This window comes from Talpa occidentalis, unplaced genomic scaffold (genome assembly GCF_014898055.3).
Source record: "Talpa occidentalis isolate TD23 unplaced genomic scaffold, MPIMG_talOcc4v2.1 talOcc4.14, whole genome shotgun sequence".
NCBI lineage: Eukaryota > Metazoa > Chordata > Mammalia > Eulipotyphla > Talpidae > Talpa > Talpa occidentalis.
This window is the reverse complement of record NW_023601433.1, coordinates 42,218,785-42,234,853: the sequence shown is the minus strand read 5'-3', so window position 1 is coordinate 42,234,853 and position 16,069 is coordinate 42,218,785. Positions and strand designations below refer to the sequence as shown.

General features: G+C 37.7%; 1 protein-coding gene across 3 annotated transcripts in view; it reads right to left on the bottom strand.

The window, feature by feature from the left end:
* B3GALNT2 (beta-1,3-N-acetylgalactosaminyltransferase 2) overlaps nt 1–16,069 on the bottom strand; it is a 48,915-nt gene that overhangs the window by 13,248 nt on the left and 19,598 nt on the right. For all 3 annotated transcript variants that reach the window (XM_037510390.2, XM_037510391.2, XM_054694983.1), the window contains exons 5-7: nt 14,019–14,114; nt 4,250–4,360; nt 1,098–1,176 (exon numbers count right to left, since the gene is read on the bottom strand). In XM_037510390.2, the coding sequence (XP_037366287.1) occupies nt 1,098–1,176; nt 4,250–4,360; nt 14,019–14,114 (286 nt within the window). The remainder of the gene's footprint in view (nt 1–1,097; nt 1,177–4,249; nt 4,361–14,018; nt 14,115–16,069) is intronic.

Here is a 16,069-nt window from a genome sequence, read left to right as displayed (position 1 = left end):
CCTCTCCTGTCTCACCTCAACAGTGTATTTCAGTAAGTCTGCTTATCTTTCAGATGAGCAACAGTGCTAAGGTCTGGACTTTCTCATTAAAAGGGATGTAGTACGGACTCAAAGTTAAGCCGTGTTGGGTGGTAATAATAAGCACTAATGAGAAAGATACCAAATTTTACTTAGATTTTTAGAACATGCTCATTAGCACCACTTATTTTATTTTATTAATGTTATTTTAAAATTTTATGGAACCCAATCACCAATTACAACTCCTTCATCAGAGCATATCACTTCCACATATTTAAAGCTGCTGAGCTGGGGCCTCCCTGATGGCACAAGGTGTTAAGCATCAGCACTGTGAAGCTGTCTGCAGCCACTGCAGCACAAGTTCGATCCCCATCCAGGGAGGTGACTCACTAGTGCGGCAGACCTCTACTGTCTCGCCCACTGCTCCCCTCAGCAATGTATTTCAGTAGATCCGCCTGTTCTGTTCCCCACTCTGTCTCTGGTGAATCCTCTCACCCCCCACACCTTTGGCCTACACCCCAGTTCTTGTATGAATAAATAAAAATAAATCTTAAAAAAAAAATCCCAGTTGGCTTTTTTTGTAGACATTGACAAGCTGGTTCTAAAATTTATATGGAAATACAAGGGATCCAGAACAGCTACAACAATCTTGAAAAGAACAATGTTGAAGGATTCACACTTCCTAATCTTACAACATAATCATGGAAAGTATAGTACTAGTATAAAGGATAGACATGCAGATCAATAGGATAGAATCAATAGCCCAGAACAATTTGGAAAATTAGGTTAGTGATTATTTGCAGAGAAGGAGAATGAAGAATGATAATAGGTACAGGGTTTCCTTTCAGGAGCAATGGAAATGGTCTGTAATTAGTGGAGTTGGTTGTGGAACTTTGAAATATACAGAAAATCACTGAATTAAACACTTTAAATGGGTAAGTTATAAGGCATGTGAATTATATAGCAATAAAATTATATAGCAATAAAAATATTTCTTAAATGACAAAAAGATCACCTTTTATGTCAAAGTTAGGTGTTTGAGATGCAGTATGCTTTCAACTTTCAACCAATTGACTCACCCTGAATAGTATAAATAAAACCACCTGCAACTCCCTCCACACCTTCCATGAATTCATGAGGTAATGCACCCTCTCCAGCCTGAAACAAGAATATAAGAGCTCAATGTTTTATTACTAAAAATACACTTCCTATATTTTAAAATCAATTTGGCAAAATTCAGAATGTGAATCTACAGATAAATTCATCTAAGCTGCTGGTGCACTAGACTACTACTACTACTAGGATGCCCTCAATACTCTCATTTTTTGTTATCTAATTTCATTATTAAAGATCAGGTAGCCACAGTAGTTCATTCAGGATTCAGAAGTCCAGCTCACACAGAATCATGAATTCTCAAACGTGCTACCATCTCAGTACAAAAACCAATTTTATTTTACATTCCAACTCTTATCACTTAAAAAAAAAAATCACTATCTTTGATTTCTTAGAGATTGAAAATTCCCAGGAACTGAACCAATTCTAGGCACATTTTAAAATTAGGCAATCCTGCAGAGAAAGTCTTCTAAACGAACAGTTTAGAAGAGCCCTACTGATTACTTATGTTGTTGAAGGTAGAGACTCCTGCGCCAGCAGCCAACAACGTCCTCTCCACCATTCTATGATTGGACAGTTTTATTATTAGAGGTCTAATCTTCACTTCAACAGTGAACAAACACCCTTACTCAGAGTCAGGTTTTCACCTTTGTGAGCTGCACATTTCCCAGAGCTGCTCTCCAGCAGCTGCAGTTTGTCAGTTCTACGCCAGCACATGGGGAACATTTCCTCTACAGGCTCAACTATAAACAGGACAACTGCATGGCTATGCCTCTTCTGAACAAGATTTTTTCAACAAGCCTGGGCTGTACCACACAGTATTTTAAGGTAGCAGTGAGATAGTGCTTTGAGGTGATTGTGGTAAATTTCTAATTTAAAATTTGCTTTGTAGCTGAATGTGAGGGATAGATTCCAACTTTGTAGTTCGAAAGGTATCATGTGTTCTCGTTTTTTTTTTTTTTTAATTGATACATTCTACATCTCTACATTGTTTTTGGCTTGTTTAAAATTTGATAGTACTTTATTATTAACTTTATCTAAAGGGTCACAGCTTGGTTTTATTTTTGCTTTAAATTTTTTTGATATCACTTGCTGGCAAGAGCAAGACTGGAAAATTTACAGCTGTATAAACAAATGATGAAAACCTTTATTTGTGCATGGGGTTTCTTAGAATAAGTAAGTTATCTCACCTTTTTTTTTTTTTTAGGTTTTTTTCTTTTTTTTAGTGTTTAAGCTATCTTTAGCTCTCAACAAAACATATTTACCCCCAAAACAAATAATTTGAGTCTTTACATTTGAACCTAGTTCCTGACTCATAAATTGATTTCTGAATTCCAACACATTTTGGATATTTTCAAGTTTCATAAACAGAAAAGGAAGCAATTATCAAAGGCACCGCCTTTGAAAATAAGAAAAAACTAATTAAATCTTATAAAACATCCTATCTTAAAATAAAGGACATTACATAATAATGACATCTTAAATATGATGTATAAGGCTAAATTTGTAATTTTATATGAATCTATGGGTCTGTTTAATGCCCTTTTTTCCTCACTGGACTGTAAGTTCCACTGTGGGCCAATAAGGGGCCTTACCACCTCTCTGCCTGGCTTACAAAAGATATGCAATAAATGTTCTCTAAATGTGTAATAATATGCCACATGATATTCATTTCAAATTCAGAAATTCATGTGAATAAGTTTAATAGTTAATAAAAATAGACTAAACTTGAACATTTAAATGCCAAGTGCTTTCCTAATTATAAGATGAGAACATTAAGAATGAAAGATTCTATCTACGGTACCACCACATACACCACTTATTTAAAATACATCATTTTAATTTGCCTATGTCTTCTTTATCATCCTGCATTTACTTTGAGAAATTTACCCATCAAACTCTTGTAAAATTGAAGCATGTTTGAGTAAATGAAAAATGAGAGGCAGATCCTTCCTAGCAATATAAAATGCAAGTGAATAATAAATCTTACTTTCTAGTACTTCTATCGTATTTTAACTGAAATCTTACTATCAATTAGATAATGGATATTCTGATTATTATTGAGCAAGTATTCTTAAAGAATTTTAAATTCTATTTAAAACACTTTTTTAAAATGACCTGCTATTAAGGCAGCACCGTGTACTTTCTCCTAACATTGATGTTACAAAATCATACAACAATCAAATTTTTCATTTTTACTGATGTCTTAACATTTTCTACTATATATGTTCTGAAACACACAAGATTCATAGCTCCCAAAGCATGAAATAGTGTAAAAATAACCTTAAAAGCATTTTTTAAAAACTGCTCAAGTATGCTAAACCACCTTTATTTTTTGTTTTTAAACATCCTTCTTAATTTTTTCACAGTATAGGATTTCTCCCCTCAGGTGGTTTTCCCACCACCAAAGTGCCCACAATCCTCTACCACACTCCACTGAGCTAACACCCCCACCCAGTGTCTCAGATCCAAGATCTGCTTTCCAGGATCAGTCTTCTAAACAACATTTAAAAGAAAGTGGACAACTTCCAACCACTATGGAGAGCTGTGTGGAGATTTCTGGACCTACTAAACATAGAGCTTCCATATGATCCAGCAATTCCACTCCTAGGTATTTACCCAAAGGACACAGAAACATCAATTCCAAAGAGCACCTGCACCCCTATGTTTATAGCAGCACTGTTTACAATAGCTAAGCTTTGGAAACAACCCAAATGCCCAAAAATAGATGACTGGATCAAGAAGATGTGGTACATATATACCATGGAATATTACTCAGCATTCAAAAAAGATAAACACATGCAATTTGCAGCAACATGGATGGCGCTGGAAGGGATCATGCTCAGCGAAATAAGCCAAAAAGAAACAGAAAAATACCGGATGGTCTCACTCATAGCAGGAATCTAGAAAACTTAAATAAGGGACCAGGAAAATGAATATAAGAAAGTGAAAATCGAAATCAACAAAAAACTATGAACCAGAGACACTTTTTGGGGGGTGGGGGGCGGGAGGGGAAGGATTGGGGTCAGAATGGGGCGTTTGCAATTGTATGGGGGAATATAAAAATAAAATTTATTATTTAAAAAAAAAAAAAAAAAAAAGAAAGTGGACAACTTACCGTGATGACTCTGAGAACGCCTCCCCCATCATTTACTGTCACTCTGTGGAGATTTCTTGACACCAGGCCCTGGTGGTCTTGGCTCTCCCACACAATTGTACCTTCAAAGCTCTTTCATGGAAAGATGAAAGATGAACAGTAAAGTCAACTTATTTATTGTTGTCATTAAGGTTTTAACTGAGATTTACAGAAAATTTTATTTCTAAGACATATCAGTTAAAATTTCTATTCCACAGATATATTTTGCCAATATTTTGGTGTTTTTGAGTCCTTTTTAAAATGCACATTTAAAAAAAATAACACAACGGCAATTTTGCAGGCTGCTCTGTCATTTTCCATTGAGTCAAAAGCATGTCTGTATGCTACCAAAGCTGTTACAACTATTTTTTTAATGTGTGTATGACAGGCCACTGAGTGGATGCACTGATTCACACAAATACTCCCTACTGGCAAGACTTTTTTAAGTGACAGTGCTGAAATTTAACCTCTGGCCACCAAGGAGTCCCTACTATCAGACATTTAGATGCTACCAAATATCCACTAAAATGATGTGAGACATTTTTGATGTAAATGTTTATTTTTCTACAATACTTCTTATAATTTATATGGTCATTAGAATTAATGGGAATGTTGATTGCATTTTACTTTTCCCACTATGGGATATTAGTAAAAGAAGTTTAAGCTAATTTAGTAGATTAAAAAAAGTCATTCCTTATTTGTGTTTCTTTCAATTTCTAGTGATAATTTGAATGACACGGTCTCTTCTGGAATTGGCTTTGTCATTTAGCTATTGAGTTTTTAATTTTTTTACTATCTATGTGAGCTTTTAATCAATTATCTGAACCCTGTATATATTTTCTACACTAAAAATATTTCAGAATTGTTTGCTACTTATTAGATTTTGTGAAATTCAAATGTCCATTAAATTTTATCTTGCCAAATCTGACAAGTTTTTCCTTTGTGATTACTACTATTAAATTTAAAGTTTAGGAAGTTATAATCCCTCCCTCAAGCTTTGATATACATTAAATTCTAATGTCTTCTCATTTCTTTATGGTTTCCATTTTTAATATCTGTGCTCAGCTGGTTCCTTAAGTACTGCTCAGGTCTCAGCTCCTCTCACCTCCTCAGAAAGGTTTTCCCAAGATACAGCAAAAGGCAGCCACCTCCCAGTTTCTATCACATTACTCTACCTTATTAATACTACTCATCACTCTGATATTTCTTTTTTATTTTTCTATTGTCAAGCTAACTGCTCCCCCTAGAATGTAAGCACCTTGAGAGCAGGGATCTTTTCTGTCTTATTAATCACTATATTCCCAGCACCTCAGATGGCTTGACATAACAGGCCCTGAAAAATATTCACTCAGTAAGGTGGACCTCAAAATCATTAGAGTGAATTCTGGTCTACAGCATGAAATAAAGGACATAATTTTAATCTTCTAAAAATAATTTCATTTCCTAAGACTAAGAGATAATTTATAGTAATGTGTAGTTTAGCCAGAATTGTAAGGAAACTATAAAACTGAATGTGTCAAATAATTCAGGCCACTGGTTTGTAAGTTTTTTTTAAGCAATAAAACTTCTCTAACCCAAATAGATAAAAATACTGAAAGATTTTGGATTCCTCTGGCAGCCTGTCACTTTATATTCAGCTAATATATCTTTAATCTTCATTATTTATGAAACTCTTGATGCAATTTGTGGAGCCCGAGGGATCCTCAGAGCAGATCTTGCAGATACAAGATCTGTGTCATCATTTCTTAAACTTTAAAATAGAGAGAAAGCTACCTCGGAGGTTGTTTTGAGAATTAATGATAATGTGCATGTTTGTTCAGCAAAATATAACCTTACTGCCACTAGAGGAACATAGAATGTGAACTGCCCTTCTAAAAGATTCCATTTTCTTATCTTTGAAATAGGTGATGATCATTTCTACATGTTCCCTGGGTGGCCTTAACTCTTTTTCTCAAGTGATGTTAGACCTCAATTCTGTAAAAACAAACCAACCAACCTCATAACAGAAGGGAAAACAAAAAGGACGAGGATGAAACATACTATGTACATTGGGGAATAGGTGGTAACATCATATTCTTTTAACCTTTTGTTTTTTTTGTCAAGTTATCAACAGTGAATATGTGTTACTTTCATACATTTTCATACTTCATGATCAAGAAAAATTTAAACCAAACATACATACACAACTAAGTAATTTTGGGGTCAGCCTTTTAGGGAGATGTTATTAAACTTTTGAGTGTCTGTTATGTATCAGTTGTCCAGTATGTAGCTGAAGACTTAAAAAAAAAATCAAAACAAACAGCTTGTATCTTTAAATAATCATAATATGCCACTACAGGCTCAATAACAAAGGAAAGCCATTCTGCTTGGGGACATCAGACAGAATTTCAAACGGCAAGCAGAGCCAAACTAAGTCTTAAAGGATCTTGGGTCAGAAAAATAGGAGCAGGGCCTCCCTGGTGGTGCAAGGGCCAAGTCTTAGCACTATGAAGCTATCTGCAGCATGAGTTCGAATTCGATTTCCAGCTAGGGAGATGACCCACATGGTGCAGCAGACCTCTCCTGCCTCACCTGCTGCTCCCCTCAGCAGTGTACTTTGGTCAATTTGCCTGTTTTGTTCCCCACTCCGTGTCTGGTGAATCCTCTCACCCCTCCACACCTCTGGCCTGTACCCCAGTTCTTCTATGCATAAATAAATAAATCTTAAAAAAAATGGTACAGGAAAAGGTGTGTACCCTTTTCCTAATCATTGGGGAAATGCAACTCAAAACTTACCTCACACTTAGTAGAATGTCTAGTATCAAAAAGACAACAAATGTTGGTAAGGATGTAGAAAAAAGTAAGTCCTGTGCACTACTGGTAGAAATGTAAATTGGTGTAGTCACTATGGAAGAAAAGTATGACGGTCTCTCAAAAAATGAAAAATAAAATTACCATATGGTCTAGCAATTCTATTTTGGGTGTTTACCTGAAGAAAATGAAAATGCTAACTTGAAAAGATAAATGCTCTCTCATGTTCACTGCAGCATTATTTACAATAGCCAAGACATGGAATTAAACTCAAATGTCTACTGATGCAAATATGGATAAAGAAAATGTAATGTGTACATACAATAGATTATTTGACCACTAAAAAGGAAATCTTGTCATTTTAGACAACATGGATCAACCACGAGGGCATTATGCTAAATGAAGTAAGCCACACAAAGGCAAATACTGTATGATCTCACTTATATAGGGAATCTTAAAAAAAACAAAAATAAAAACAAAAACAGAATAGATGGGTTGTTGCCACAGGTGGGAGGAAGGGAGTGGGATGGGCTAGGGTAGGAGATGTGTGATGAAAATGGATAAAAGTGGTCAAAAAGTACAAACTTCCAGTAATAGAAAACTTGTCCTTTGAGTTTAACTAATTAAAGGCCAACATTTAAAGGAAACAATTTGTAACAAATGGGAAGAGCTTTAAGATTGAAGCTTAATTAGTAAAATCAATACTTTAAAAATACACGTATAAATAAGTCACTGTATATCAGAGAATTGGGTTGAGAGAAATTTTGGCAATGTAGCAATGTCCAAGGAAAGAAAGATGCAATAATTGGAAGGCATAAAATATCCTGGTCACATACAACCCGTAAGAAATAGCTTTCTAAAACACCTACTCCTCACTGTTGTGATCTAATTCAATGCCCAGAGCAATGCTGTTCAGATTCAGTTTTATAGGTACTTTGATGTATCAGGAAGAAGGCCCCTAGATAGGTGTCATGAGTATCATGAGCATTCAAATCACTCTCATGAGCTAACACCCATTAAAGATGAATGTACTGATATTCTAGTTTCTACACTGTTCTTCTGTAAATCTGAGCATTTTTCACTGAGAATCTAACCACTGTTAAGAGAACTAACGAGAAAGTCAGGGTTAGGACCTGAAAGCTAAGTCCTAAACCCTTGACTATGTGCTCTGGATTAATCATGTGTCTTTCTCCTGGCAACAACAGCCCCTTGCCCTTGTATACTTTTTCTTCTGAAACTTTAATAGCAATAAGGTTTGCAAAGACTGGTATCAAATATGCTTAGAAGAAAAACTGATAGGACTCAAAGAGTACTTGATATGAGAGTTAAGGATGAAAGCCATGATTCTGGTTCAGATGCCAGAGGAAAAAAGATATAATCAGCCAAGAGGGTATTTAGAATTCTTATGGGGCATTCTAGTTCAGGAGGCAGCTGAAGTGTTTATGGACCTCACCAGATAGAAAGCAAAAGAGGAGGAGATAATGAAGTACACAGGGAAGGAGGATTGGGCCAGAGGTGAGCCAAAAGAAAGCACATTATCTCAACCAAGAGAAAACTGCAGTCATCTAGGGTGAGACCTGCAGTTAGATTACTGCTAATCTTAGCAATTGTGGTTTCAAGTGAACCATACCACTAGGAATGGCTATAAACAAAAGTGCCTCACCCTGGAATTACAAATCTAGAAAATATGAAAACAAAACCAGTCATTCTCAGCTGTGTTCATTCAACTGATATCTAGCATCTGTCCTACTAGTTGACAGTGGTTCCTGCTGGCATCCAACTCCCTTATGTCTCTGTGTGTATGTGTGTGTGTGAGAGAGACAGACACACAGACAGAGTGGGTCACAACACAGCATCAACAATACTGACTAAATTGAGTGATCACCAGAAAAAATTCATTAGCCTAAAACATGATTTTGTTTAATTCACTGAACTTATATAACCACCACTTGTTTTGTTGGTAGGGAAGGGAGGAGCTGTATCTTCTCTCCCTCTCCTGTACCTGCAAATGCACTCCACATCACAGCAGAAGTTCTATTTCTGCTTTCTATTCTGATACAAAGTGATGATAAAACCAGGAAGGACTCTCTTTACAAGAAAAACAACTTGTTTATGGCAATTCCCTGCTAAGATCATAAAACCAAGATAACATTTGGATGGAACAGCATGGCCTAGGTTGCAAAAAGGAGATCTCATAAATTAATTCATCCACAACTTAAGCAAGGATGTGAATCCCCTTCACATGATAAATTCTTTTGTGTCCTATTTCTAATGTGTTATCCAAACCAACAAAGGAGCTTAACTATTTGTGCCTGAAACTATTAAAATTTCTTGTGGACCAGAAAACAGATGACATCTAAAGAATTTCAACTTGCATCAAAGCTAAGTATTTAAGTATCCACAATGCTAAAAATGATGTTTCCAGTCACTCAGGTGAAAGCAAACAGTCTTTTCAATGAAATTAGTTTCTGGTTTCAACTATACTATTTAGGAACATAGGAAATTAGAGAAATAAATATTTTAAGAAAGGCACACTGCAGTCTCAGTTTAAATTTTGCAGGACCCCCCTTCTCAACTGAGATTTAGGCATTAGTGAGTCACACAATAAAAACATTACAAGAGACCTGCTATTTGACAAGTTTTGTACTGCTGACACCTTACTCTAGTTGATGGAAGTGCAAAGGTTATATGATGAACATATCATCTACTTCTCCCTCTCAAATGGCATAAGCAAGTTGGTTTTCTTCTGTCACATTTTTTACTGATGCTCTGCAAGCAAACCATTCATCACTAGCTTTTTGATGCTAATAAGCCCAATTAGGCTTGATGCAGTAAAAATGTGTAAAATTAAACATACTTTCAACAAAAATATAATTTTATGTAAAAATATTTTCTTATTTAAAGTCCATTTTAAATTTATATTTATTACAAATATATATTTATTACAGAACATTTAGAAAATAGATAACCAAAATAAAAGGAAAACCATCCATAATCTAACCTGCCCAATGCGTAATCAGTTAAGTAACTGCATATTTTTAAAAGAAAAAAACATTACTCAAAAGTAATGAAAAAAAATCAAAAAGGTTTAAGGGAAATAAAGATCACAACACTATGGGCATTAAAAGTCTTAATAGCTCAAATAGCCACTCACATTTTTGGCGAAGTGCTTCCATCACTAGTACCTACTGCCACAATAAACACTGACCCTAAGTGACACTTTGCCCCAACCCCATTTTTATTTTGAAAACTTCAAACCTATAGAAAAGTTGCAATCAACAACCAAACCAATTCGACTCACTGTAACGGCAGGAAGACACGGAGCAGGATCTCTGATCTGAGCAGATGGGTTAAAGGAGGAGAGAGTCCTGAAGCCCTCGGTGGCTTTTCAGGCTTTCACTGGGATATATCAGGCACACGGCAGGCAGGCCTGCCAGCCTCCCAGCCCCCAGCAAATCTTCACTCTGTCTGGGCTCTCCGGCGTTCTCTGGTGGTCTCTGCTGCTTTGCTCTCCTCATGGTTCTGCTGGCGTCCCTGTGATGCCACCCTTATAAGCTCAGTCTCTCAGCCCAGGTGTACACATGCCCATACCCTACTCCAGGTGCCCGCCATCAGGCATGCATTCAGGACCACAGGGATCCATCATCAATCCTAATGGTGGGAGGGCAGAAAAGCCTGACATTCTTTCACTTACTCTGCACTCATCAACTGTTAACATTTAGCCACATGTGCTTTATTTCACACACATACATATTTTTCTGCAGTTTGCTGTTAAATCACTTGAAAGTAAATATGGAGCTATCATGACATTTCACCTTTAATACTTCTCAATGACTTCTAAGAACAAGGGCATTCTAAGGGGGAATGATTTTTTTTTTGGTGGACTAATCAAAATTTTAGGCTAATTGTGGTTAGCATAAAATATTAAAGCTTCTTTTCTTCGTCCTTGCCACACACTGCTTTTATTTCCTCCAAGAGTTTCTTGAGACCAGCGACATTTTTGGTCAGAAAGTGCTTTGTGTGGGCCTCCCTGGTGTCGCAGCGGTTGAGCGCTGGGTTGCGAAGCTGCCCGCAGCCTTTGCAGCACCGGTTCATTCCCCGGCTGCTCCGCGGCCACCGGAGGAGGGTCCCACATGGTGCGCAGACCTCTCCTGCCGCCCGCTGCTCCCCTCAGCAGTGTACTTCAGTCTGCCTGCTCTGCTCCCCGCTCTGGCTCTGGTGAATTCTGTCACCCTCCTGCGCTTCTGACTGTACCCAGTGCTTGTATAAATAAATAAAAATAAATCTTTAAAAAAATAAAAAGTGCTTTGTGTGGGGGCTGTCCTGTGATTGTAGGATTTTCAGGAGCATTCCTAGCCTCTACGTATAAGATGCTGGTACCACCTGTAGGGTAAGGTAAAAAGTACCAGGCTTTTCTGCCCTCCTGCCCTTAGGATAGATGATGGATCCTTGCGGTCCTGAATGCATGCCTGATGGCGGGCACCTGGAGTAGGGTGTGGGCAGAGGTAGATGGGATTCACCCGGGCTAAGACTGGGCTTTTAAGGGTGGTGTCATGGGGACGCCAGCAGAAGCCGAGAAAGAAGCAGAACAGAAGCTGAGAGACAAAGAATGCCAGAGAGTCCAGACAGAGTGAAGACTTGCTGGGGGCTGGGAGGCCTGCCAGCCTGCCAGCCTCCCGGCCCCCTGGCCCCCCTGCCTGCTGTGTGCCTGGTAAATCCCAATAAAAGCCTGCAAAAGCTACTGAGGGCTCTAGGACTCCTCCTTTCCCTGGTCTGCTGGATCAAAAAACCTGCTCAGTGGCCTGTCCTGCCCCTATACCACCTCAAGCCAGCTGTAACACTAAACTGTCCCAGACACTGCTAATTGTCCCCTGGTGGGTAAACTGCCCCAGTGGAGAAACACTGCTCTTGAAGAATAGGACCTCCAAAAGCGGAAGAGTAGAAGCAGTAATTAAGCAGAGTATACATTTATTTACGGATGCCTACCACGTGGCAGCAAAGCCTAGGTATTCTACGTGTATTGTCATTTACCATTTAGTGCCAAGAGTCCTCTGAACTGGGTCATGTAGCACCTCCATCTTACAGAGAAGGGGACAGACTCAGTGTTTAAGTAGCTTACACAGGTCACAGAGCCACTGAATGGCAGAGCAGGGATTCAAATTCACACATGTAATACTCACATGTGCCCACTCAGATGAGCACTAACACCCAAATGGGCCCTCAGGTGCATCATTTTTCTTGCCAACTTGTGCCAGTCCTCTCAAGCCTTTTGTGGAAATCACCACTACATCAGGTTTCGGACCTTTCTGAACAGCATCAGACACAATGCTGGTGGCTCCTGGTCTCCTCAGAATAACATTACTCTCCCCCTGGGAACCACACAAAGACTGAGTTTGGTTCCACCTATGCTAGTCCTGGGCAGAAAGGATGACTTGTTTCAATCCCAAAGGAGCTGATCAATGAGTTAATGTAGGGAAGTCACTCAGCTGTGCCTGGCATGTGACAGGTGAGCAGACTATCATGGTTAGCATTTTCACCCCACTAGGATGTAATAAGCTGCTTTAAAGGCAGGGATCTTCGTACCGTGTCTTCAAAATGCCCCACTGCTTGGCACATACCAAATTGTTGATAAATGTTTTCTGAGAAAAGATAAACAAACCAAAGAATGGCTTCCTTTAAAACTAAAAATCAAACACTTGGTCAATACTCTGTAGCTGACATGACTTTTAAAAGTATGGGATACCTTTGATGGTACATATTTCATTTAACAAGGAAAAAAGTTCAAAATGGAAATTTAAAAAGGACATAGGAATATAGGCATTCTCATGTAATGCTGATGATATTCAAATTGATGTAAACTATAATATGCCTTCCAGAAAGAAATCTCATGCCTTAAAAATGTGTATGAAGTATGAACCAATACTTCATCCTCAGAAAAGAATAGTTATGCACACAAAAGAGAGGCATAAGGATATTCACTTTAGTCTTTTTTACAACACTTAGAAAATAGAATTTCCCCAGTGTTTTGCTTCAATTAAAACTGCATTTTAAAATGGAAGTTCATATACAGATGAAATAAAGGAAATCACCTTTGACATTCCCCAAATTAAATATAATTACTTGAACTCAACTTCAAAGATCCACAACACATTAATAACATGTATAATTCTGTTGCATAAATGTGAACAGCAGCCTACAAAACTGGGTTACATTCTTCTAGGTTAATCTATTAAATTGTCTAGTTTCACATCTTAACTTTGATGCTGCAGGACAAACTCTACAGCTACTCTAAAATGACTCCAGAGATAGCTGGGAAACTGACCCCCTGTTGTGGTTCAAAGCAGTTTCAGTAAAGTATTCAGACAAGGCTGAAATAGACTGGAAAGGCTGAGGTTACTGAACGAATAATCTGTTCGTGTCCAACTGTTTAATAATCCACAACCACACTGTGGCTCAACTCCAGGGGATCTGGCAGGTGATGTGGTCTCCAGCACTTACCTACTTAATACTAGAACTGGAGGGACCCAGAAGGAGACAAGTTATGTTTTCTGACTTCATCCACAACTTGGAGAAGTTTTATTTTTCTTGGAAATGTGATGGATCTTTTGCCATTACTCCCTTCTTCCCCCTACCATTCTTTAGATTAGTAAATTGATTTATCAAATGTATGCGTGTTTGGTCTATCAACCCACCTATTAGTATCTTCAGTCATTGAAACAGTTGTGCTGTTCTCCATGCCACTAGATAAACCATGGCAACATGCAAAGCTTTTCAAATAGTATTGTCTTAGAATCTGAGGCAGCATGAAGCTCTCTGCAGATAGGATATTTCAGTATGTGGCAGGTGGCAGTCTCATCTGCCCATCCTGGTACGCCAGATGTCAAATGCTTGCCTCTGAACACACACACACAGGCTTACGGAGGACTGCCCTGGCACCATAGGCTTTCATTACATGTTGTACCTCTGGTAAGATGAACTGCTCCACAGGCTTGTACCATAGCTTGTTCACCTGCACACCACAGCTCGGAGGACTAAAGCGAGCAATGAAGAGGGCCTCCTACAAAATGGAATAAAAAACAAAGGCAAAAAGAAATATTTCACATTAGACGCTGCATATGCAACAAGTTTTCAAACATCCTATACCTCGGTCAGCTAAATCCTCACGGGTGCCCACCATGATTACTAACACTATTCCACTGTGGACTCGGCATCATTTGAGTCTTTGAGTGCAATATAGTTATTAAAGATGTTTAATATAACCAAACATATGGTAAATAAGGGGAAATATTAAAAAAAATCTAAATTACCATACATTTAGCTCTTCACAGCAAAAAAATTATACAACTGCATTAAGGAATTTATAGCGTACACAGACATAATGCATATGACAACCACAACAAAAAGACAGGGAATGATAAATTGAATTGTAAGGTTCCAAGGTTCGTATATTTTAAATGAAGGGGTACAACCTTCACTTAAGATCGAAAAGATTAGGATGTATGTTGTAGCCTTTCTGTAAGTGATACACACACACAAAAAAATAGTACAAAGAACTAAAAGGACAATAGAAAAATTAAAATGAAATTCCAAAAACATTCAATTAATGCCAAAGAAGGCAAGAAAAGAGGAAGAAACAAAAAAGTAGAAGAAACAGCAAACTAAAAATCTGAAAATTATCCATTTCAATAACTGCATTAAATGTAAATGGAATAAACACTCTAAGCAAAAAGTAAAGATTCTCAGACTAGATACAAAAGGAAGACCCAACTATACATTGGCTACAAGGAACAAAATTTCCAGCAATACATGCGACCAAGAGGAATAGGAATTTGGTTTAACACACCAAAGGCAATAAATATAATTCATCACACTATAAAGGAAAAAAAAAAAAAAGCCTGGAAACATTCCAGACCTTCCAGATGCCCATAAATATGAGAATAGATGAACACTGTGTATTACTGAATACAACTTAGCAATTAAAAGAAGGAAAAGGGGGCCTCCCAGGTGGCGCAGCAGTTGAGTGCTGGGTTGCGAAGCTGCCCACAGCCTCTGCGGCGACGGTTCGATCCCCGGCTGCTCCCCAGCCACTGGAGGAGGTTCCCACATGGCGCGCAGACCTCTCCTGCCGCCCGCTGCTCCCCTCAGCAGTGTACTTCAGTCCTTCTGCCTGCTCTGCTCCCCGCTCTGGCTCTGGTGAATTCTCTCACCCTCCCGCACTTCTGACCGTACCCAGTGCTTGTATAAATAAATAAATGAATAAATGAATGAATGAATGATAAATAAAATACATGCTTCTTAAAAAAAAAAAAAGGAAAGATCCACTGTTACACACAATATGAATGAGTTTCAAAAAAAGTTATGATATGCACACTGAAGTATCTGCAACGTGCTCTGAAATAACTTTTAAAAAGGAAGATTGAGGAATGACCATGTGATAATGCAAGTACAGCAAAATGATAACTTTTATAAAATTTAGTTGGTGGATGTATATGTGAATGTTCACTGTATTCTTCTTTCAAGATTTCTGCAGTTTAAAACCCAGAAACAGATCTTTTCAAATATAATTTCCTGCTACACTGTTTCAAATACTGTAAACAAATCAGATTTCCCCAAATATCAAGAACAGAGTAACACCAGTTGTTTTAAACTTTCATTCCCCCTATATCCTTAGTACAAAAAAGACTTGAAGCACTCGTGTTATCCCTGTATTACAGTGGCAGACTTTCAGGATTGGAAAGAAAGTAAATGCTTATATCTAAAAGTCTCAAATTTTTTATATCCATTATCAACTTTTGAAATGCCTTACAGGGGATTTTAGGTTGGAAATTTCCAATCTGGTCTAACTCCTTTCCTAGATATAACACATTTATTTATTGGCATTTTCTCCCCAAACCAGCACTATAATATACCATATTATAGTGAATCCAAATCAATAAGGAAAGAAACATAAAAGTCTTCTAAGCTGACAGAATTATGTAGCCTTCCAACTTACTAATATGTCATTAAGGAAAA